At 48.1% G+C, this 23,004-nt stretch overlaps 1 protein-coding gene across 2 annotated transcripts in view; it reads left to right on the forward strand.

The window, feature by feature from the left end:
• The window catches only part of LOC141258248 (protein unc-93 homolog A-like), a 73,288-nt gene that overhangs the window by 8,047 nt on the left and 42,237 nt on the right, over positions 1-23,004 (forward strand). The window contains exons 3-4 of one of the 2 annotated variants that reach the window (XM_073673263.1): positions 592-821; positions 10,627-10,648. In XM_073673263.1, coding sequence (XP_073529364.1) covers positions 592-821; positions 10,627-10,648 — 252 coding nt within the window. The remainder of the gene's footprint in view (positions 1-591; positions 822-10,626; positions 10,649-23,004) is intronic. The other variant, XM_073673264.1, reaches the window with a different exon arrangement.

The raw sequence follows: 23,004 nt of genomic DNA on the forward strand, positions 1-23,004 counted from the left end.
ACAGGTAGATTAACATTTCTATCACCTGTATGCCCATATTAATAGGTTATATACATCCCAGCTGGTGACAGATTCCCTTTAACAATTAACTTTAGTAGGTCAAACCCAACTCTATACCAGGACTGCTTAAAGAGTGGCCTGCTTACTCCAACCCTCCCTGCTTACACAGACTGAGGGAGAAAAAGACATCCTGTGCTATATTGGACTACACATCGCAGCTAAGTACACAGTGAAACACCTGGCCTGAGTATTACAACATATGGTGATGGCATAAACATGTGTTCACATTAACATGCATTGACAGATTCACAAAGAAATAATTTCATCCTAAAAATTTGTAAACAACATATATGACAACTGACCATGGGAAGAAAATGGCAACATCTTGAAGTACCACTTACATGTTTCATCAGGCTTTTTTTAATCATGTGTCCAGTCCAGTATAGATTCTTCTTATTTTCTTGTAGAACTTCTTACGAGTTGTTTCTTCATATAGTGATAATTTTGTCATGAACATTTCAGAAGGATAATAAGAAAGATGATAATATAATGCTAAACAACAAAATTGAAAGTGTATATGTTCTCTTTTAGGCCTACACTTATTATTTCCTCTATACTTGTTGGCCTAGGAGGTGGACCCTTGTGGGCAAGCAAGAGTACTTATATAACAATAACTGGAACCAAATATGCAGAAACCTGTGGAAAATTATCCAAAGATGTTGTAAACCAGTATTTTGGGATATTCTTTTTAATCTGCCAAACTTGCCGTGTTTGGGGAAATCTCATTTCTTCTTTGGTATTTCATCTAACACCAAATGCAGGTAAGATGTACATGTTATCACAGCAGTAATATATTATAATTATATTGACTGACATGGTGGTGGAATTAACATATAGTCTTCTTTGTGAAATTCCTAATTAAAATTCCTATTGATATATGCAACTTGCTTATTGTTAACTTAAAATAGTTGCTAAATGCTTTAGAGTACATTTTATATTGACGGTTTCAAACAAGCTGCATTATCAATGTTCATTACATTCCATGCTCCAAGCATGTTGCTCCATTTCATAAGGACATCCAGAATATAACCTTGCATGTTTTTAATCCACCTGTGAAATTACCGTATTTTGCAAACTTATAAGACGCAACGGACCATAAGACGCACCCCAAATTTTGGGGAGAAAAAGAGGTGCGTATTATAGTCCACTTTTATGTTAGCCTACTGGTGGGGGGCAGCTGCAGTGGATGGGGTCCCAGGAGGTAGGGTCGCTTCTGCAGGAAGCTGGCAGCGATGGCAGGAGTAGGGCGATGCTGTGGGCTCCGGGCTGGGAAGAATCGGTGTTCGGCGGGTAAGGCTGCGGCGGGACCCGAGCTTTTACAAAATTTCAGAGAGTCCCCGCACTTCCCAGCCGGAGACGCCCATTTTCCTGAAGTCCACCACAGTGAAAAGGATAGGAAATACAGGGACTCCCCAAATTTTGTAAAAGCCCAGGTCCCGCCACAGCCTTACACCGCCGAACACCCCTTCCTCCCTTCAGACCACAGAATCGCCCTACTTCTGCCGCCAGCTTCCTGCAGCAGCGACCCTGCCTCCTGAGATATATATATGTGGAAGTGAGGTTCAAAGGACCCCAACTCTTTGCTTATCCCTTGCCAAATTAACTTATTCAAGTGTATACGTGAAGCTTTGATATCGGACAGACAGAGTCAGATACTGAACTTCTCTTGAAGAGAAATGGCGCAGGAAAGATGTGTTTATTATTCCAGCACAACATATATATGTTCAGTATAAAGGGAGGTCCCAATAGGGTGTCGCCCTGAGGCAATTGAGCAATCACAGTAGTCTCTGGCCCATGGTATAGATAAGTCTCATTATGTTGTCCTATGGGGTTAAGTGTTTCCTCCCCAGATATTCTCCTCTTCGCCAGGATATTCTCTTGGGAGGTGTCATGTTGAATCATTTGTCTCGTCTCCTTCTTGTAAACAACTTGAAAGTTCACTTCTATAACCAGTTCCAACTAGTTCTTTCAGGACATTTGTATAGTGCCACACGAGTACAGATATGTGATATATATATCAAGGTTTTCATAATATATATTAAAGTGAGGGTATAGATATGACTAAATAATATCCAATATAACAGATATATGCAAAACAAGATTCATAACATATAACAGAATATAAGTATAGATATTAGTATACATCAGAGTTTCATATAATGTTTTTTAGTAGATTTTAGAATCTTATCTTTAACAGTCCCCCCTAAAAACATTTTTGAAACCCTTTTTTTTTTTCCCTTTAAAGCTATTTTCCACAGCCCCCGCTGAAGTCTTCCCCTCTTATTCATTCCTACAATGTCCATTAACTGTTTAACTCTAGCAACATACTTAACGCCTTCCCTGTCAGCTACCAGTGTCTGAGCCCTATAGCTGTTATTCGACACCAACTTTCTTTGTGAACAGTCTCAAGAATTTCTGCATGGCTGCGGAATATTGACACAGTACAAACAGAAAGACGGACCAGACAAAATGAATTCTTGTGTCAGTATGACTCAATGAAACAGAATAATCTCCTTATAATAACCGCAGATACTAGCTGGCCAGCCTAGCTTCTGTTTCCTACCCTCGTACGTTCTATCTTCCAAGAACAGGACGTTTTTTTAGGGAGCGATACAGAACTGCAAAACTTTTTTTCTTTTTTTTCCTTCACATCATCCCCCCTACGTTCTCTCAAGAACAGGAGGTATATGGAGATGCAATGTGAGATTACACCCAGGAGAGTACTCTATTCACAAGCCACACACCACAGCCCATCCACTAAGTCAGTCTCAAACACAAACAAATTAGAATAAGCAAAGGTTACAGTGGATTGGAATGTGAGTGGGTTTCGATAACGCCAGCAGGGTCACACCTACCCCCACTTAAGGATTACCTCAACTGACCGACTCGTACCCTCTGCTAATCTATGAACGACTGGAAACACAAGCAAGTCTGTAATTACAGTGTAATTAACTAGATTTACCGTGTTATGGGGGTGATCAGGCCCATCCAGTCATCCACGATCCACAGCTGGACACCTTCATTCGTTCTGCTCTGGTGCCCGTGTGGTGGCCCACGTTGGTTGCGCCAATTGTGGAAGTGAGGTTCAAAGGACCCCAACCCTTTGCTTATCCCTTGCCAAATTAACTTATTCAAGTGTATACGTGAAGCTTTGATATCGGACAGACAGAGTCAGATACTGAACTTCTGTTGAAGAGAAATGGCGCAGGAAAGATGTGTTTATTATTCCAGTGTGACATATATATGTTCAGTATAAAGGAAGGTCCCAATAGGGTGTTGCCCTGAGGCAATTGAGCAATCACAGTAGTCTCTGGTCCATGGTATAGATAAGTCTCATTATGTTGTCCTATGGGGTTAAGTGTTTCCTCCCCAGATATTCTCCTCATTCGCCAGGATATTCTCTTGGGAGGTGTCATGTTGAATTCTTTGTCTCGTCTCCTTCTTGTAAACAATTTGAAAGTTCACTTCTATAACCAGCTCCAACTAGTCCTTTCAGGATATTTATATAGTGACACACGAGTACAGATATCTGATACATATATATATCATGGTTTTCATAATATATATTAAAGCGAGGGTATATATATGACTAAATGATATCCAATATAACAGATATATGCAAAACAAGATTCATAACATATAACAGCATATAAGTATAGATATTAGTTGTAACGGGTCTGGGAGGCGGAACCTCAGAGCTACTATACAAGGGGGCGGTCCTTGTAAGGGAGCGGGTGGCGACCAGGGAAGACGGGCAGGCAGTCACAGCAGGTGACCGGGACAGTCTCTGGGTGAACGGGCAGGAGGTCACGGCAAATGACCGGGGCAGTCTCTGGATGAACGGGCTGGAGGTCACGGCAAGTGACCGGGGCAGTCTCTGGAAGAACGGGCTGGAGGTCACGGCAAGTGACCGGGGCAGTCTCTGGATGAACGGGCTGGAGGTCACGGCAAGTGACCGGGGCAGTCTCTGGGTAAAGGGTAGGTACGACCTGTGATGGCTGAACCTCCAGGTAGGCTAGCAGGCAGATGGAAGATGTATGCTCCCAGGTGAGCAAGCGAGAGTCTCTGGATGAACGGGTGGTCACAGCATGTGACGGCGGATCTTCCAGGTAGGCAAACAGGCAGGTAGCGGAGGAGCGCTCCCAGGTGAGCGGGCAAGAGTCTCTGGAATAGCAGGTGGTCACAGCACGTGACGGCGGAGCCTCCAGGTAGGCAAGCAGGTAGGTAGCGGAGGAGCGCTCCCAGGTGAGCGGGCAGGAGTCTCTGGAATAGCAGGTGGTCACAGCATGTGACGGCGGAGCCTCCAGGTAGGCTAGCAGGCAGGTAGCAGATGTGCGCTCCCAGGTGAGCGGCCAAGCTGGTCCATAGACAGACTGACAGGAGTAGGAAGGCAGACCGTCGGACCTCAGGCTAGCAAGCAGGTAGCAGGAATATCAGGCAGGAAACAGACAGCAAACTGGCAGGACTCTGGCAGGAATCAGGTAGGTAACTGGCAACGAGACCTGAGGGCTGAAGCAGAGTAGTGAACAGTGCAACAACATTGCTCGGGCACCTCCATTTTGGAGGAGGTGCCTTATATATGGTGAAGTCCTCCGGCCATTGGCCGGGGACTCCTTAGGACGGCGCGCGCGGCCCCTTTAAGAGGGAGGGAGAGCGCGCGCGCGCGACCTAAGCACAGTGGCCGGGAAGGAGCGCGCGCTGCCAGCAGAGCGGGAGGAGGACGCCGGGCACGGAGCAGAGAGGTGAGGGGAACAGCGTCCCTGCCTAGCAGAGGGCAGGGACGCCGGCGCTACAGTAACCCCCCCTTTAGGCCCCCCCATTTTTAGGCCAGACAGAAATTTAGCAAGGATAAGAGGTGCATGGATGTTCTCCCGGGGCTCCCACGTTCTCTCCTCAGGACCAAACCCCTTCCAATCTACTAGAAAAAAGGTCTTCCCTCTTACCCTTTTGGTGGCCAGAATGTTCTCTACCTCAAACTCGTTTTCAGCGGAAACCGGAGCAGGAGGCGTGCCTGTAGACTTGGAAAAAGAGTTAAGTACCACAGGTTTGAGGAGAGATACATGGAAGGAGTTAGGGATCCGCAAGTTGGCCGGGAGTTTCAATTTATAGGCCACCGGGTTGATCTGACTGATGACCTCCAGAGGACCGATGAACCGAGGCCCTAACTTATAGGAAGGAATCTTGAGCCGGACATACTTGGACGAGAGCCAGACCTTATCCTCTGGACGGAATTGAAGAGGATCCAGACGTTTTTTGTCAGCATGTCTTTTCATACGCTCGGATGACAGAAGGAGTGCGGACCGGGTACTCTCCCATATGGAGGAAAATTTGTTAACAAGAGATTCCGCAGCCGGATTGTCCACCGAGGTGGAGACGGGAAACGGGATCCGAGGATGCTGACCGAAGACTACAAAAAACGGGGATTTGGAGGAAGATTCGCTCTCGTGATTGTTGTACGAGAATTCGGCCCATGGCAGGAGATCCACCCAGTCAGAATGGTGGGCATTAACGAAGTGCCGGAGGTAACTGGTCAGGATCTGATTGATCCGCTCCACTTGACCATTAGACTGTGGGTGGTAAGCGGAGGAGAAGTCCAGGGTGACGTCTAGCAATTTACAAGTAGCTCTCCAGAAACGAGAAGTGAACTGTACCCCACGATCCGACACGATGTGACGGGGCAGGCCATGAAGACGGAAGATGTGGCGGATAAAGTCTTTAGCCAGCTCGGGTGCAGACGGGAGGCCTGGCAGGGGAATGAAGTGAGCTATCTTGGAAAAGCGGTCAGCGACCACCCAAATGACCGTACAACCGGCAGAGACGGGAAGATCAGTTATGAAGTCCATCGCTATATGCTGCCAGGGGGCAGCAGGTACTGGCAGAGGAAGGAGGCGACCGGCTGGCAGGTGTCTCGGAACTTTGTTGCGGGCGCAGGACACACAGGCAGAAACAAAGTCTATTACATCCTTGTGCAGGTTAGGCCACCAGTAGTGCCGGGTAATAAGCTGGAGGGTCTTTTTCTGACCGGCGTGGCCAGCTAGTTTAGACGAATGACCCCAGTGTAGGATCTTCTCCCGATCAGGTACCGATACGAACGTCTTACCGGGAGGGAGACGATTTAGACTCACGGGAGCCACCTGCATTACTCTGGCGGGATCAATGATATGTTTAGGTTCTTCCTCGAGGTCAGATACCAGAAAGGATCGGGACAAGGCGTCCGCTTTGATGTTCTTGTCAGCCGGGCGAAAATGTAGAACAAAATCAAAGCGAGCAAAAAACAAGGACCACCGGGCTTGGCGCGGATTAAGTCTCTGGGCATGCTGGAGATAAGCCAAGTTCTTGTGGTCAGTGTAAATTATTACCGGATGAAGAGCCCCCTCGAGTAGGTAACGCCACTCCTCCAATGCCAGCTTGATGGCCAATAACTCTCGGTCTCCTATGGAATAATTGCGCTCAGAAGAGGAGAAGAGTTTGGAGAAGAAGCCGCAAGTTACCATCCTCCCGGAAGAAGATTTTTGAGTAAGTACAGCTCCGGCTCCAGAGGAGGAGGCGTCAACCTCCAGAAAGAACTGCTTGTTGCCGTCCGGACGATGCAGCACCGGGGCGGAAGAGAAGGCCTGTTTTAAGGAAAGAAAGGCCTCCTCTGCTTCGGACGGCCACTCCTTGGGATTAGTACCCTTACGGGTGAGCGCGGAAATTGGGGCAGTCCGGGAAGAGAAGTGTGGTATGAAGAGGCGGTAGTAGTTGGCGAAGCCCAGGAACCGCTGAATGGCCTTCAGCCCCTCCGGTCGGGGCCATTTCTCGATGGCAGACAGTTTCTCTGGATCCATTCGTAGGCCGGTCTGAGAAATAATGTAGCCCAAAAACGGAAGCGAGGTCTGCTCAAAGAGGCACTTCTCATATTTAGCGAAGAGGTGGTTCTGCCTGAGCCTGAGCAGGACCTGACGAACGTCCCTCCGGTGAGTCTGGAGATCCGGAGAGAAGACCAAGATGTCGTCCAGGTACACCACAACGCAGGAGTAGAGAAGGTCCCGGAAGATGTCATTGACCAACTCTTGAAAGACGGCAGGAGCGTTACAGAGACCAAAGGGCATTACCAGATATTCATAGTGGCCGTCCCAGGTGTTGAATGCAGTCTTCCATTCATCCCCTTGACGGATACGGACCAGGTTGTACGCCCCACGGAGGTCCAGTTTGGTGAAGACTCTAGCCCCCCTCAGGCGATCAAATAATTCTGGAATGAGCGGAAGGGGGTACTTATTCTTCACCGTGATCTGGTTAAGGCCTCTATAGTCTATACAGGGACGGAGAGAGCCGTCCTTCTTTTTTACGAAGAAGAAGCCTGCTCCCGCCGGGGAGGTAGATTTCCGGATGAATCCCCTGGCCAAATTCTCCTCAATATATTCGGACATCGACCGGGTCTCAGCAGCGGACAATGGGTAAATACGCCCACGGGGAGGAGTAGTACCGGGTAACAGGTCGATAGGACAGTCGTATGGTCTATGAGGGGGTAATGTCTCTGCCTCCTTTTTATTAAAGACATCAGCAAATGACCAATAGGGAATCGGAAGTCCAGGTAGATTAGTTGGGGTAGGAGAAGGACGGACGGGATGAACAGGAACCAAACAAGTCTTATGACAGTCCTGTCCCCAGCGAAGGACTTCTCCGGTCTGCCAGTCAAGCATGGGTGCATGTCTCTGGAGCCAAGGTAGACCTAGTAAGAGGGCGTGAGAGAGTCCAGGCAGAACATGAAAAGAGATGCTCTCAGAATGCAGCATTCCCACCTGCAGAGTTATGGATTCGGTGATGAGTTGGATGGGACGTGGTAAGAGGCCCCCATCCACAGCAGCGACAGATAATGGTACAGCCAGAGGTTTGGTGGGAATGCGGTATTTTTCTACCAGGGACTGTGAAATAAGATTCCCGGCCGCTCCAGAGTCAAGTTGGGCTAGTTCGAAATAACGATTCTCCCCGCAGATAATAGAGACTGACAGTAGCAGAGATGGAGAGGATTTATTCTTGTCTAGGTCGACCTCTCTGAGCGAACCTAGACACAGGTGTTTCCCGACCTCTCCGGGCAGGTACGGATCCGGTGCTCCTTACTGCCACAGTAGAAGCAGCTCCCTTCGGCACGGCGTAAGTCCTGACGGGTTTTGACCATCTTGGTCTTGTCGACCTGCATAGGCTCAGGAGAGTGTACCTGGGGAGAAACGGAGGGAGTGACGGGTTTCTGAAAAGTAGGAGCTAGACGTGGAAACCTCCTCTCACGGGTGACCTCTTTTGCACGCTCCTGGAACCGTAGGTCAATCCGGGTGGCAAGAGTTATTAGGTCATCGAGAGTGGTAGGAATGTCTCGACCGGCAAGTTCATCTTTAATACGGCCGGACAGACCCTCCCAGAAGACAGACACCAGAGCGTCGTTATCCCAAGCCAGCTCCGAGGCAAGGGTACGGAACCGTATGGCATATTGGCCCACGGTGAGATTTCCCTGGTGGAGGCGTAGCAGAGATGATGCGGATGAGGTCTTCCGTCCGGGTTCGTCAAAGACTTTCCGGAAAGCCGTGAGAAAGGCAGGCAAGTCGGACACCAGGGGGTCTCCTCTCACCCATAGAGGATTTAGCCAGGCCAGGGCCTCCCCGGTGAGATGGGACATGATGAAGGCAATTTTGGCCCGGTCGGAGTTAAACTGGTGGGACAGGAGTTCAAAGTGCAGGGTGCACTGATTTATGAAGCCCCGAGCCTGAGCGGAGTCGCCTCCGAAGCGAGGAGGTGCAGAAAGCCGGGGTCCGGGGTAGGATACCATGGTATTGGTGGGCAGCGGAGCTGCCGGGTTGCGGGTCATGACGCTAGCAGTGGTTGCTGGTGGAGCAGTCAGAGTGTCCAGGCGAGAATTGACATTCCGCAGGTGACCCAGGATGGACTCCTGTTGGGACCTCTGACGGGACAGTTCATGACAGAGGTCCGAGAGCGAGGGAGCTTGGGTGCCACCGGGTTCCATGGCCCGAGCAAACTGTAACGGGTCTGGGAGGCGGAACCTCAGAGCTACTATACAAGGGGGCGGTCCTTGTAAGGGAGCGGGTGGCGACCAGGGAAGACGGGCAGGCAGTCACAGCAGGTGACCGGGACAGTCTCTGGGTGAACGGGCAGGAGGTCACGGCAAATGACCGGGGCAGTCTCTGGATGAACGGGCTGGAGGTCACGGCAAGTGACCGGGGCAGTCTCTGGAAGAACGGGCTGGAGGTCACGGCAAGTGACCGGGGCAGTCTCTGGATGAACGGGCTGGAGGTCACGGCAAGTGACCGGGGCAGTCTCTGGGTAAAGGGTAGGTACGACCTGTGATGGCTGAACCTCCAGGTAGGCTAGCAGGCAGATGGAAGATGTATGCTCCCAAGTGAGCAAGCGAGAGTCTCTGGATGAACGGGTGGTCACAGCATGTGACGGCGGATCTTCCAGGTAGGCAAACAGGCAGGTAGCGGAGGAGCGCTCCCAGGTGAGCGGGCAAGAGTCTCTGGAATAGCAGGTGGTCACAGCACGTGACGGCGGAGCCTCCAGGTAGGCAAGCAGGTAGGTAGCGGAGGAGCGCTCCCAGGTGAGCGGGCAGGAGTCTCTGGAATAGCAGGTGGTCACAGCACGTGACGGCGGAGCCTCCAGGTAGGCTAGCAGGCAGGTAGCAGATGTGCGCTCCCAGGTGAGCGGCCAAGCTGGTCCATAGACTGACAGGAGTAGGAAGGCAGACCGTCGGACCTCAGGCTAGCAAGCAGGTAGCAGGAATATCAGGCAGGAAACAGACAGCAAACTGGCAGGACTCTGGCAGGAATCAGGCAGGTAACTGGCAACGAGACCTGAGGGCTGAAGCAGAGTAGTGAACAGTGCAACAACATTGCTCGGGCACCTCCATTTTGGAGGAGGTGCCTTATATATGGTGAAGTCCTCCGGCCATTGGCCGGGGACTCCTTAGGACGGCGAGCGCGGCCCCTTTAAGAGGGAGGGAGCGCGCGCGCGCCCTAAGCACAGTGGCCGGGAAGGAGCGCGCGCTGCCAGCAGAGCGGGGGGAGGACGCCGGGCTCGGAGCAGAGAGGTGAGGGGAACAGCGTCCCTGCCTAGCAGAGGGCAGGGACGCCGGCGCTACATTAGTATACATCAGAGTTTCATATAATGTTTTTTAGTAGATTTTAGAATCTTATCTTTAACATATATATCTATATATATATATATATATATATATATATATAGTGTAAGATAGCTCACGGACGCATAGTCGATGGGAGGTATGTATCACAGAGATGGTTGTCCTCTGTGATGTAATCCTGGAATGTTGCTCTAGTGCACGTAAGCACTAAGAGGATTGTTTGGTGCATCCGGGTCCAGGTTTTATGGGCACCTTGAGAGATGGGTGGGTCTTGTTGCCCACCTACCTTATCTCTGGGTGTGGATAACCAGTTAAAATGGAGCCCGCTGTTTGGCACATGGTCTGTGCTTGGAGGGAGAAGGCCTCCTGTGTGCTGTTGTCTCCAGAGCCTGTGTACTGGATGCTATACAGCCTGCGTGCCTACAGGATGGGCTACCTAGAGACTTTACCTAAAGAACTATTTACTTTGTTTTGCCTGCACTAAAGGCTGTTTGTTTTTATTTTGCTTTTGATATGTTTATGAAGTAATAAACCGACATGGACATTTAAATGAAAACGCTTCCTGTTTTCCTCCCAACGCACCCAAGTGAGTAGAAATCACACAATTGGTGTTAGAAGCGTGGGCAGCATTCCCAAGAGATATGTGTGACTGCTACAAGACATACTGCATGTCCTGGGTAAAGTCTGCCACAGGCCAGCAAGCAATGCCATTCAAGGTGGATGACCTGCTTAAACATCTCGTGCAAGCACAGCAGGCACAACATCAGCAGCACGAGCAATTGTTACAGTAGCATAGGGAAAAGCAGCAGCAGCAATAAATGGCACAAGAGGAGACAAGTAAGCTGCTTATGCAGCAGCAGCTTTAGCAGCAGCTCCAACAGAACCAGCACCGTCAACAGCAGCAGCAAATCGATTTGCTCGCAGAGGCCATTCATGGCAAGGCGACAGCTCAGACAAGGTCAGTGGATGCCTTTTCCATCCGGAAGGCAGTAAAAGGAGCCCTGCAGAAAATGACCCCGGAGGATGATATAGAAGCCTTTTTGACGGTGTTTGAAAGGGTCGCCGAGAGGGAGAGACTTACGCCAGAGCAGTGGGCAGAGGTGCTGGCACCATACTTGATGGATGAGCTTATTATGACTTAGCCTTGCAGGATGCCAAAGAGTATTGCAAGCTGAAAACAGAAATTCTGGCATGTTTGGGGGTGACGATGACTGTCAGGGCACAGCGGGTCCACCGCTGGGAGTATTACCGTGACAAACACCCTTGGCTCCCAACTCTTTGACCTTTTACACTTCTACGCCTGCGCAGATGGTAGAATGTGTGGTGATGGATTGATTTGTGCATTCCCTGCCGAGGCCAATACAGACTTGGGTTGTCCAGGGTGATCCCCGGAATGCCGATGAACTGATCGGACTGGTCGAGAGATATCAGGGAGTTGAGGATTCCTTGGGAAGGCAGCCCACTCCATACTGGGCATCCCACCAGGGGGCGGAGGCCCAAAAGGAGGTGGGGCATCCAAGGGTGCGGGGGAGGTAATGCCCAAGGTTTCTATGGGTGATATCATATGCTGGAAGTGCCACGGCCCAGGCCATATAGCCACCCATTGTCCCCTGACTCGAGAGCAAATGGACTGCAGCCTGGGACGCCGCTGTTCATACTATGCACATCCAGCATGCAGTGTGAACTGTCCACCCAGCGAGAGGCCACAAGCTTGTCCCATGAAGGTAAATGGTTGGCAGCTAACTGGACTGCTAGACTCCGGGAGTCTGGTGACCTTTGTGAGGGCCACACTTCCTCTCCAACTGATCCCAGGGAAGAAGGTTAGCTCCCGCTGCATTCATTTTGATGCTAAAGACTATCCGGTGGCCAGAGTGGACATTGAAACGGCCCACGGTACTGAGTCCCACGAGGTCAGTGTCGTCCAGGATTTGTTACACCCCATTATTATAGGCCAGGACTTTTCTTTATTTTGGGATCTGTGGGGGAAGGGTTCAGGGTTCGGTGGCTGAGATATGAAACCAGTTAACCCTGATGAGGTATCACCACACCCAGAGTCAGACGGGTTTCTGCTCCTCAGTAAATACCCCATGAGTGCCCCTTGCTCCAAAAAAGAAGAAGATGAGGAAGACGGACCAGACGGTGAGGGTGATCTGCTTTGATGGTAACCACCTACATTCATCCTGCTTTGATGAAGATTTCCTCAGTCCATACCTCTCCATCTCTGTTTTATAAATCTCTCCATTGTCCTAAATTTTCACCATTCAGGCCTGTCCATGTCCTATGACTCCAGATCAGATGAAAAAGCTTCAGTGGGGTTTGTCCCCCCAAAGTTGTATACCTCGTTATCCTTAAAGCAAACCTGTCAGCAGGGTTTTGCCAAGTAAACTACAGGCAGTGTCATGTTGAGGCTGTTGCACTGATTAATATGATACCTGAGGAGAAGAAATACGTCTTGTCCTTCTTGAGTAATCAGTGTTTGCAGTTTTGAGTTAATAATATGCTCATGCTTCGGGGCGGGTCTTTCCTTGGGTGCTCTAGGCCAGATCAGCAAGAAAAGACCTGCCCACAGGCCCGCCCCTCTCTCTCTGTCTGGTTGTCTCTATGATGCGGAACATACTTGTGCTTCAGGGCGGCCTGTGGGCAGTTCTTATCATGCTGATCTGACCTAGAAGTTTACAAAAAAAACCCTTAAAATTAAACTTTTAATAAATCTCTATAAAATCAGGATCTATACAGCAACACACATATGCACATGCTAAAGTGCTGTAGTGCAAATCCTATATAATAATAGACCATAAAAGGTTGCTATCGTGTAGTATTGCACATTAATCAAGCGGCCCAGACAAAATTTAATTTTATCTGTAATCAAAGAGTATGTTTATTGCTGTATAACCCTAAAGATAGGGCCCAGATGCATTTATACACTCCTTTAGCAGCAGTAGCAAGATAGAAAATAGATACAACCAGAGTGTGAAAATAACTAGTCATTAAGATGTGCATATACAGTCAGAATTACACATCCAAGATAGGGTTAAATAGTCAACAGATTTATACCAAATGCTATGATGCACAAAAAAATATACCCTATTAAGCAATCACCTAGTACTGCGGGTAGTATCGACTTGTGAATATAATTAGGTGACCACTAGTCCACAGACCTCATTTAATGCAAATTCAAGACTCTGTTCTTGATAATGCACAAACCATAATACATAAAACCTTTTGCTGGGGAAAGTAGATAGATTACATTCATGTAATAGCCCACATTGATACAGCAAAAAAAGACTATTATATATAAACAGATTTTCTCCGTTGTTTCAATTGACATCTCTCATGTTGGAGCCATGATTCATGTCAGTCCACTTGGTGCAACAGCTCTCCAAGGTGTGATCACTCCTTTTTAGATGCAGATTAACAAGCAGATCTAATTTTATGCAGGTGTTAGTTTTGGAAATGAAAATTTACAGGGTGATTCCATAATTTTTTCCTCAGAATTGAGTGATTCCATAATTTTTTCCCTCTGCTTGGTCTGAAAAAAATACATTTTTAATCTTAATTTCTTTTAGTGTTTCTTAAAGCCCTAAAGTTGCCATTTGAAATGACTTTAGTTTTGTGCCATGTCTGTGATCTGCTTTTTTTCAATAACATTAAACAACTGAATGAACATCCTCCAAGCCCAGTGATTCCATAATTTTTGCTAGGAGTTGTTGAAGTACGCACACCATACTACCATCTAGAGGTTTTTTAGAAATCATATAAGCATCCATCCAAACTAGACATAGAAAAAAAAAATGTATCAAAACCACCAGGTATTATGTTCTTTCTATTCCTCCTAAATTTTAAATAATCATTATATTATAATAAATAATTAAATATTATGCATACAAAAAGTGATTAAAAATAAATAACAATAGATATTACATAAGAGAAATATCATTAATAGCAGCATTCCATTTCATAATTAAAAGAAATTAATCAAAATACATAATTAACTTATAAAAAATAATTTTATTGAATGTAAAAATATACCGTATATGTGAGAAAATCAGTGAGATGTGAAAAATACATCAAAATATATAAACACTGGTGTATAATAAACCTTAAATTGCTGTAAAATATGATAAAAAAAAGGGGAGGGTAAGATTTCAAATACTTGATCCAGAAACTGGATCAAAAAGATAAAATCACCCATCCAGACCATAGAGTGCAAAAAAAGACCCTGAAAAAATACAGGGAAAAAAATTGTGAAAAAAGTGACAAAAAAGAGTGTTCAAAAGTAAGGGACACTGCAATTGGACTATCAGCCCACCAAAATGGTGGACAGAGAGTGCAATCACAACGTCCAGTGGAGTGAATTATGCTGAACGGATAAAAATTAATATCTGATTAAACTTACAATAAATATATACTCATTACAACCATTACTGACTATGAAATAAATAAAAAAAAAGAATTATGTATAGCGTCCCGGAGTTGATTTTCAAATGTGTCAATTTTCAAGATGGAGCCGTAAGGTGAGTATACAAGATAATTAAAAACCTAAAAACAATAAAATAAAATAATTAAAAAAGAGAAGCGTATCAAAAATGACTTGCGCCCAAGTCATAAAAAGGTGCAAAACTCAAAATTTCGTTTAAAACTTTGGAGCATACCGTATCGACCTTCCAAATCCATCGCGCCTCAAGCTGAGCTAACACCTTTTTTAGATTGCCCCCTCTGTTGTTCATATGAACTCGATCTATTCCCTTCACCTTCAGTAATCTGGTATTACAATCATGTTTCAACTTGAAATGTCTAGGAATTGGTTTGAGTGTGGTTACATCACAGATCTCTTTGGCTTTACCAATATCAAGTATGTGCTCCTGTTATGGATCCGGGTGGTGGAACCTCTGTGCTGCGGTGCAAGGAGGGACCAGAGGGGCGTAACTAGGTATCAACTCGGACTGACCAAGGTCGCACGGCACCTCAATCGACTCCGTGAACCAGGGAAGGACCGAGCAGAGGGACCAGGTGCTACTCTGGACCAGTCCTTGTATGAGAGCAGGTGACTCCCACGGGTCAGAAGGCAGGGACTGACCAGTACAGCAGATGAGCACGGCAGGCAGGCTGACAGGTGATCCGGGTAGACGGACTGGTAGACACCACGGGTAACTGGCAGGAGCCTCCAGGTAGGCTGGCTGGTAGGCATGGCAGGTAACTGGCACGTTCTCCGGGTAGGCAGACAAGACTGGCCCATAGACAGACTGGCGGGTTTGGACAGTAGGCAGACCGTCGGGCTGGAGAGTGTACTTGGCTGACGGAGACAGGTAGTCAGGCTGGCTGACTGGACTGGTAGTCAGGCTGGCGGACTGGACTGGTAGGCTGGCGGACTGGACTGATAGTCAGGCTGGTGGAGTGGACTGATATTCAGGCAGGCGGACTGGACTGATAGTCAGACTAGCAGCGGGGCCTGAGGGCTGAAGCCGAGTTAGAACACAGAGCTACAACCTTGCACGGGCACCTCGATTTTGGAGGAGGTGCCTTTTATATGAGAGGTCCTCCGGCCATTGGCCGGGGACTCCTTAGGATGGCGCGCGGTCCCTTTAAGAGGGAGGGAGCGCGCGCGCGCCCTAAGCACAGTGCTCGGGAAGCTGCGCGCTCCGGCAGCAGCAGGAGGGCCGGAAGACGCCCGGCCAGGAGTGCGGCGGTAAGGGGGACGGCGTCTCTGCCTGTCAGGGGGCAGAGACGCCGATGCTACAGTACCCCCCCCTTTACGCCCCCTCTTTTTTCGGCCTGAAATTTTTTAAGAAGAAGCGGGGCGTGGATGTTCTCCCTGGGTTCCCAAGTTCTCTCCTCTGGGACAAACCCCTTCCAATCCACCAGAAAAAAGGTTTTTCCTCTTACCCTCTTGGTGGCCAGAATGCTCTCTACCTCATAGATGTCCTCAGCGGAGACCGGAGCTAGGGAGGTACCTGGATCGTCGGAAAAAGAATTAAGAACAACTGGTTTGAAGAGAGATACGTGGAAGGAGTTGGGAATCCGTAAGGTGGCGGGGAGTTTTAACTTGTAGGCCATTGAATTGATTTGCTTGAGGACTTCAAATGGACTGATGAACCGTGGACCCAACTTATAGGAGGGTATTTTGAGACGAACATGTTTGGAGGAGAGCCAAACCTTGTCTCCCGGACGAAATTGAGGCAGATCCAGACGTCTCTTATCAGCATGTCTCTTCATCCGCTCGGAGGATTGAAGAAGTGCGGATCTAGTGTCCTCCCATATGGTGGAAAATTCGCTGACCAGAGACTCCGCGGCAGGATTGTCCACTGAAGCGGAGATGGGAAACGGAATCCGGGGGTGTTGACCGTAGACCACAAAGAACGGGGACTTGGAAGAAGATTCGCTCTCATAGGAGAACTCGGCCCATGGTAGGAGCTCTACCCAATCGGTATGGTGAGCATTGACGAAGTGCCGGAGGAAGCTGGTAAGGATTTGGTTGATACGTCCCACTTGCCCATTGGACTGAGGATGATAAGCAGAGGAGAAATCCAGGGTGACATCCAACAGCTTACACGTGTTAGAACCCTCCAGTTAGTTTTTTCTATTTTGCTGGTCACATGACTTTTTGCCTATTTAATCCAGCTCAGCCCTCCTGGCCTTGCTGGACTTCAGTGCTACTTTTACTCTTAAGCTAGCCAGGTGCCTTGTACCTTACTCTGTAGTTTGCTTGGTCTTTTGACTACTAGTACTTCTGTTTGTTTGTTTGTCTTTGCTCTGCTACAATTTCTGCTAGGAGGTGTCCATCTATATCCCAGTCCTTAGTTCTTGTAGGGACCCCTCCCTTATATCTATAGGTCTGCGTTCAGACTAGCCGAGGACTTAGGCGGGTCTGTTCACAAGGAACAGGTCCCCCGCTGCATCGTAGGGAATCAGCTTAGTCCTATTATAGGGACAGTTTTCCTTTCTTTCCTTAGTGTTTGTAGCAGTTAATAACAGTAAGTCCAACCTTTAAAATAAAACACTCTAAGGAAAAAAAATAAATAAAAAATCCTGATTTCAGCATGGTGTCGGTTCAGGAGTTGGCTCAACTCCTGCAGGGACTGTCTTTGGAGGTGGCCGAGCTCCAGCAACACGTGAGTAGCTGTCCTGGAGCGCATTTTGTCGAACCGAAGGTAGGACTTCCAGATTTTTTTTATTGTAAACGGCAAGATTTTTTTTCCTTTAAAAACGCTTGTTTATTATATTTTCGTTTAAGACCCAGATCCTCGGGGAATGAATCACAGCGCATTGGGTTTATAATGTCACTTTTGCGCAAAGAACCACAGGGATGGGCCTTTTCTCTACAACCTAATGATCCGTGTTTTAGATCTGTGGAAGATTTTTTTTCTGCTATGGGGTTGTTGTATGATGATCCTGATCGTGTCTCATCTGCTGAAACTGAATTAAGACGTTTGAAGCAGGGATCAGGTGATGTGGAAAATTATTGTACATACTTCAGAAGATGGTCGGCTGAAGTGGAATGGAATGACTCAGCATTAAAATGTTTGTTTCTTGATGGTCTAGGTGAAAGGGTTAAGGATCTGCTGATTGCCTTCCCAAAACCTGGAACCTTGCAGAAGGCAATTGAATTAGCCATACGCCTGGACAGGAGACTGCGTGCTAGGAGTAATGAAGAGAAATTTACTGCTATGGCAGCTCCTAGTTTTCAGAGGGTCTGTTCGGAGGGTGGAGAACCGATGGAGATTGGGGCGATGTCACCCCACTCTCAGGAAAAAGACCGCAGGTTTGCTAAAGGATTGTGTTTTTATTGCGGTAAATCTGACCACTTTATTAAGAACTGTGTGCTTCGTTTGAACAAAGAAAAAAAAAAGAGGTCAGTTACGCCCGCATAGCGTGTTTAAACTCAAAAGGAGTATTTCTTTCTGGAAGCACCTCATTCCAGGAGGAGTTGATTGAATTTCGGGTATTTGTGGATTGTGGTTCTACACTCAATGTGATTGATAAGGGTTTTTTGGAAAAATTTAAATTAGAATCCAAACTTTTGTCATCTCCTATTTCTGTGGTTGCTGTTGATGGCTCTCCCTTGAAAGGTATTACTCACAAGGTGTTTGAATTTCCCCTCACCATTAATGGTATCCACCAAGAGAATTTGGATTTGGCGGTATTAAATAATTTGCCTGCTCCAGTGGTTTTGGTGTTACCTTGGTTAAAATTGCACAATCCTGTACTGGACTGGTCTACCAATGAAATTAAGTCTTGGAGTCCTAAGTGTTATGATAAATGTTGTAATGGTCGCATTGCTGCTGTGGAAAGAGGGGAATTACCTGTACCTATTCAGGATTTTTGGAAGTCGCAAGTTTTGCCTCCTCATAGGGACTATGATTGTACTATTGAGTTTGTTCCTGGAGCAACTCTTCCCAAGAGTCGCTTATTTAATCTTACTATCCCTGAGAGAAAGGCCTTGGAGGAATACATACAGACAAGCTTGGCCGCCGGTCACATTAGACCTTCTAAATCACCTGTGGCTGTTGGATTTTTTTTTGTAAAAAAAAAGGACGGCGGTTTACGTCCATGTCTGGACTTTCGCGTAATTAATAAAATTACAGTACGCAATTCCTACCCACTGCCATTAATTCCTGACTTGTTCAACCAGTTAGTGGGGGCCAAGTGGTTCTCTAAGATTGATCTCCCGGGGTCATACAATTTGTTACGTATGAAGGAAGGTGATGAGTGGAAAACTGCTTTTAACACTCCAGTGGGTCATTTTGAGAATCTGGTTATGCCAGGGGTCGACAAAGTTGTTCAGAATCTAGGAGCCAGCCAAAAAATTTAGGAGCCAGAATTTTTTTTGTTGACAAACTGACCCCCTCACACACGGCGTCTCCCCGGGGAGCACGGCCTTTGTATGTACTTACACAGGTAGCGGGAGATGAGAACGGGCCCCCGGCCACAGCGATCCTTCCCCCCAGGGCCGGCTCCAGGTTTTTCTGGGCCCCGGGCGAAAGAGTCTCAGTGGGCCCTTTTAACACATACACGATTAATGATGCACAGATACGGCGGAGAAATAAATATATAAATATATATATATATATATATATATATATTTATTTATTTATTACACATGGCCCAGCCTGCCCCCTCATCCTTCACATACGCAGACATATGCGCGCGCACACACGGTACGCAGACATATGCACGCACACACGGTACGCAGACATATGCGTGCGCACACACGGTACGCAGACATATGCGTGCGCACACACGGTACGCAGACATATGCGTGCGCACACACGGTACGCAGAAATATGCACGCACACACGGTACGCAGACATATGCGTGCGCACACACGGTACGCAGACATATGCGTGCGCACACACGGTACGCAGACATATGCGTGCGCACACACGGTACGCAGACATATGCGTGCGCACACACGGTACGCAGACATATGCGTGCACACACACGGTACGCAGACATATGCACGCACACACGGTACGCAGACATATGCGTGCGCACACACGGTACACAGACATATGCGTGCGCACACATGGTACGCAGACATATGCGTGCGCACACACGGTACGCAGACATATGCGCGCGCACACACGGTACGCAGACATATGTACACATACAGACATACACATAGATAAAACAGACAAATATATATACACAGTCATATACACTGACATTCACATACATGCACTCACACAGACCCATTACTAATATTTTTAATATGGGGATTGGGGAAGCCTCACTCACCTGTCCCCGGTCCAGTGTCCTGTCCAGCAGCTCCTCGGGTATGGGGCAGTGCAGGGCCCCCGGCGTGTCACAGACTTCATGGCCCTGGAACATCAGAGGGGCCCACTTGCAGTCGGGTCCGGGCCCCTCCCGCCCATCTGTGCAGGACCTCCGCTCCGACGGTGTTTGATTGCCGGCACTCCCCCAGACATGGCCGTGCGCTGTGCGGCTGTGTCTGCTAGTAATGACGCGGCAGGAGCAACACACAAGCACAATTAAAGGTGCAGTGCCGTCGACCCTGCCGTGTCATTACTAGCAGACACAGCCGGACAGCGCGCGGCCATGTCTGGGGGAAGTGCCGGCAATCAAGCAGCGCCTGCGTCCCTGAACAGGTGCCGAGGAAGCGGCCAGGGCCCCGACAGTGATCTGGCGGGTGGGTGTGTGGGCCCGGCCCCGACAGTGAGTGGGCGGGTGGGTGTGTGGGCCCGGCCCCGACAGTGTGTGGGCCCGGCCCCGACAGTGAGTGGGCGGGTGGGTGTGTGGGCCCGGGCCCCGACAGTGAGTGGGCGGCTGGGCCCCTCTGATTTTCCAGGGCTCCGGCACTTGCCCGGGTACGCCGGGTGCTGACGCTGGCCCTGCTTCCCCCGTTACCCAACTCTCCCTGTCCAGTCCCGGAGCATAAGGGGGGCGGAGCAAAGTGGAGAAGGCGGCCTGAGCGATACTGTCCCTGCTTCCTCCGATTGGATGACTCCGTGCAGGAGGTGGGATTGGATTGAGAGTATTTTTTTTTCTTCTCAACTCCTCAACTCCTCAAGCACCAGGCAACATTTTCTAGGCTCCAGACAACATTTTCTAGGCGCCACTGGCGACCAGGCGCCTGGGTTTGTCGAGCCCTGGGTTATGCCCTTTGGTCTTACCAACGCACCAGCGTTTTTTCAGAACCTTATTAATGACATCCTAAGACCGTTGAGCGGTAAGAATGTGGTGGTGTATTTGGATGACATTTTGATTTTTGCGCCGGATCTGGAGTCTCATTGGCAGAGCGTACGTGAGGTATTGCAGTTGTTAAGCGACAATTCACTTTTTGCTAAGCTGGAGAAATGTGAGTTCGCTGTGCAGAGAATTAGTTTTTTGGGCTACATTATCTCCAGCGAGGGCTTTGACATGGACCCGGTGAAGGTTCAGGCGGTGCAGGAATGGCCTAGGCCTATTGGTTTGAAACCAATACAGAGATTTTTGGGTTTCGCCAATTATTACAGAAAATTCATTAAGAATTTTTCTATAATTGTTAAGCCGCTGACCGATCTCACCAGGAAAGGTGCGAATACGGTTCAGTGGACTACTGAGGCCATTGAAGCTTTTGTGTATCTCAAGGAGAGGTTCAGTTCTGCCCCCATCCTTATGCAGCCTGATGAGACCAAGCCTTTTTTGGTCGAGGTTGATGCTTCTTCGGTGGGGGTCGGTGCTGTTTTGTCTCAGGAAAACAAGGATGGAGTACATCCCTGTGCTTTTTTTTCAAAAAAATTTTCTGAGACCGAACTTAATTACGATGTCGGTAATCGGGAATTGCTGGCGATAAAACTCGCATTTGAACATTGGCGTCATCTCTTGGAAGGTGCTAAATTTCCCATTCAGGTTTTTACTGATCATAAGAATCTGATCTATCTTGATGCTGCCAAGCGCTTGAATGCCCGTCAAGCTAGGTGGGCACTTTTTTTTTCGCGGTTTAATTTTTCTGTTACTTACATCCCGGGTACCAAGAATGTAAAAGCTGATGCTTTATCTCGCAGTTTTTCTCCCATGGTTGGTACCGAGGAGGAGGAGAGCATTTTACAGGAAGGTGTTGTGATAGCAGCATTGGACTCCGTTTTGGAAGATGGGATTCTGAAAGCCCAGGAGGATGCCCCATCTAATACTCCCCATGGGAGGTTGTTTGTGCCTAGAAACTTTAGGAGAGATTTGTTTGTGGAGTGTCATGAGTCTCGGTTGGTAGGTCATCCAGGAATTTCGGAGACTAAGAGACTTGTAGGTCGCAGTTTTTGGTGGCCTGGGTGGCAGAAGGAAGTCATTAAGTGGGTGCGTCAATGTACTGTGTGTGCTAGATCTAAGTCTTCACATACTCCTGCTGCGGGGTTGCTTTGCCCTCTGGAGGTTGCTAGTGCTCCTTGAACGCATCTTGCTAAGGATTTTATTACTGACCTTCCTGCCTCTGAGGGTTTCACTGTTATCTGGGTGGTCGTGGACCATTTTAGCAAGATGTGTCACTTGGCTCCCTTCATCAAACTGCCCTGCGCCAGGACACTCGCTAAGGCTTTTGTTAAAGAAATTGTCAGGCTCCATGGCGTTCCTACCGACATTGTTTCCGATAGGGGTCCTCAGTTCGTGGCTCGTTTTTGGCGTGCCTTTTGTGACAGGTTGGGAGTCCATTTGTCATTTTCATCTGGTTATCATCCTGAGTCTAATGGACAGACAGAAAGAAAGAACCAGGATGTTGAACAGTTTTTGCGTTGTTTTGTGGCTGACAATCAAGAGGGGTGGTCTGAGTTTCTACCACTTGCTGAATTTGCTCTTAACAACCATACATCCTCTTCTGCTGGGTGTTCTCCATTTTTTTGTTGTACTGGGAGACATCCGTCATTTGGGTCATTCTCCAAATTGGTATCGGCTGTGCTGGAGGAGGAGAATTTTACGGTGATTTGGAGAGAGTATGGACTGATGTACGTCGTAACCTTCAAGAGGCTAACAAAAAATCCAAGAGGTACTTTGACAGGAAACGTCAAGAGGTTTTGTTTACTGTTGGTGACATGGTTTGGTTGTCCTCTAGGAATCTGCGGTTGAGGATTCCTTCTAAGAAATTGGGCCCGAAGTTTGTAGGTCCGTTTAAGGTGCTTCAGTTAGTTAACCAATCTGCTGTTAGGTTGGAGGTTCCTACCTCCTGGAAGATTAGTCCGGTGTTTCATGTTTCCTTATTGAAAAAAGCTGATGTTTCTGATAGGGACGCCACTGTCTCTGTTCCTCCGGTGGAGGAAGACGGTGAATATGAAATTTCTCGCATTCTTAATTCTAGATGGCATAGAGGGAGATTGCAGTATCTCGTCGCTTGG

Source organism: Phyllobates terribilis, unplaced genomic scaffold (assembly GCF_046119375.1).
Source record: "Phyllobates terribilis strain yellow unplaced genomic scaffold, ASM4611937v1 Scaffold_3__8_contigs__length_932513732, whole genome shotgun sequence".
Taxonomy (NCBI): Eukaryota; Metazoa; Chordata; class Amphibia; order Anura; family Dendrobatidae; genus Phyllobates; species Phyllobates terribilis.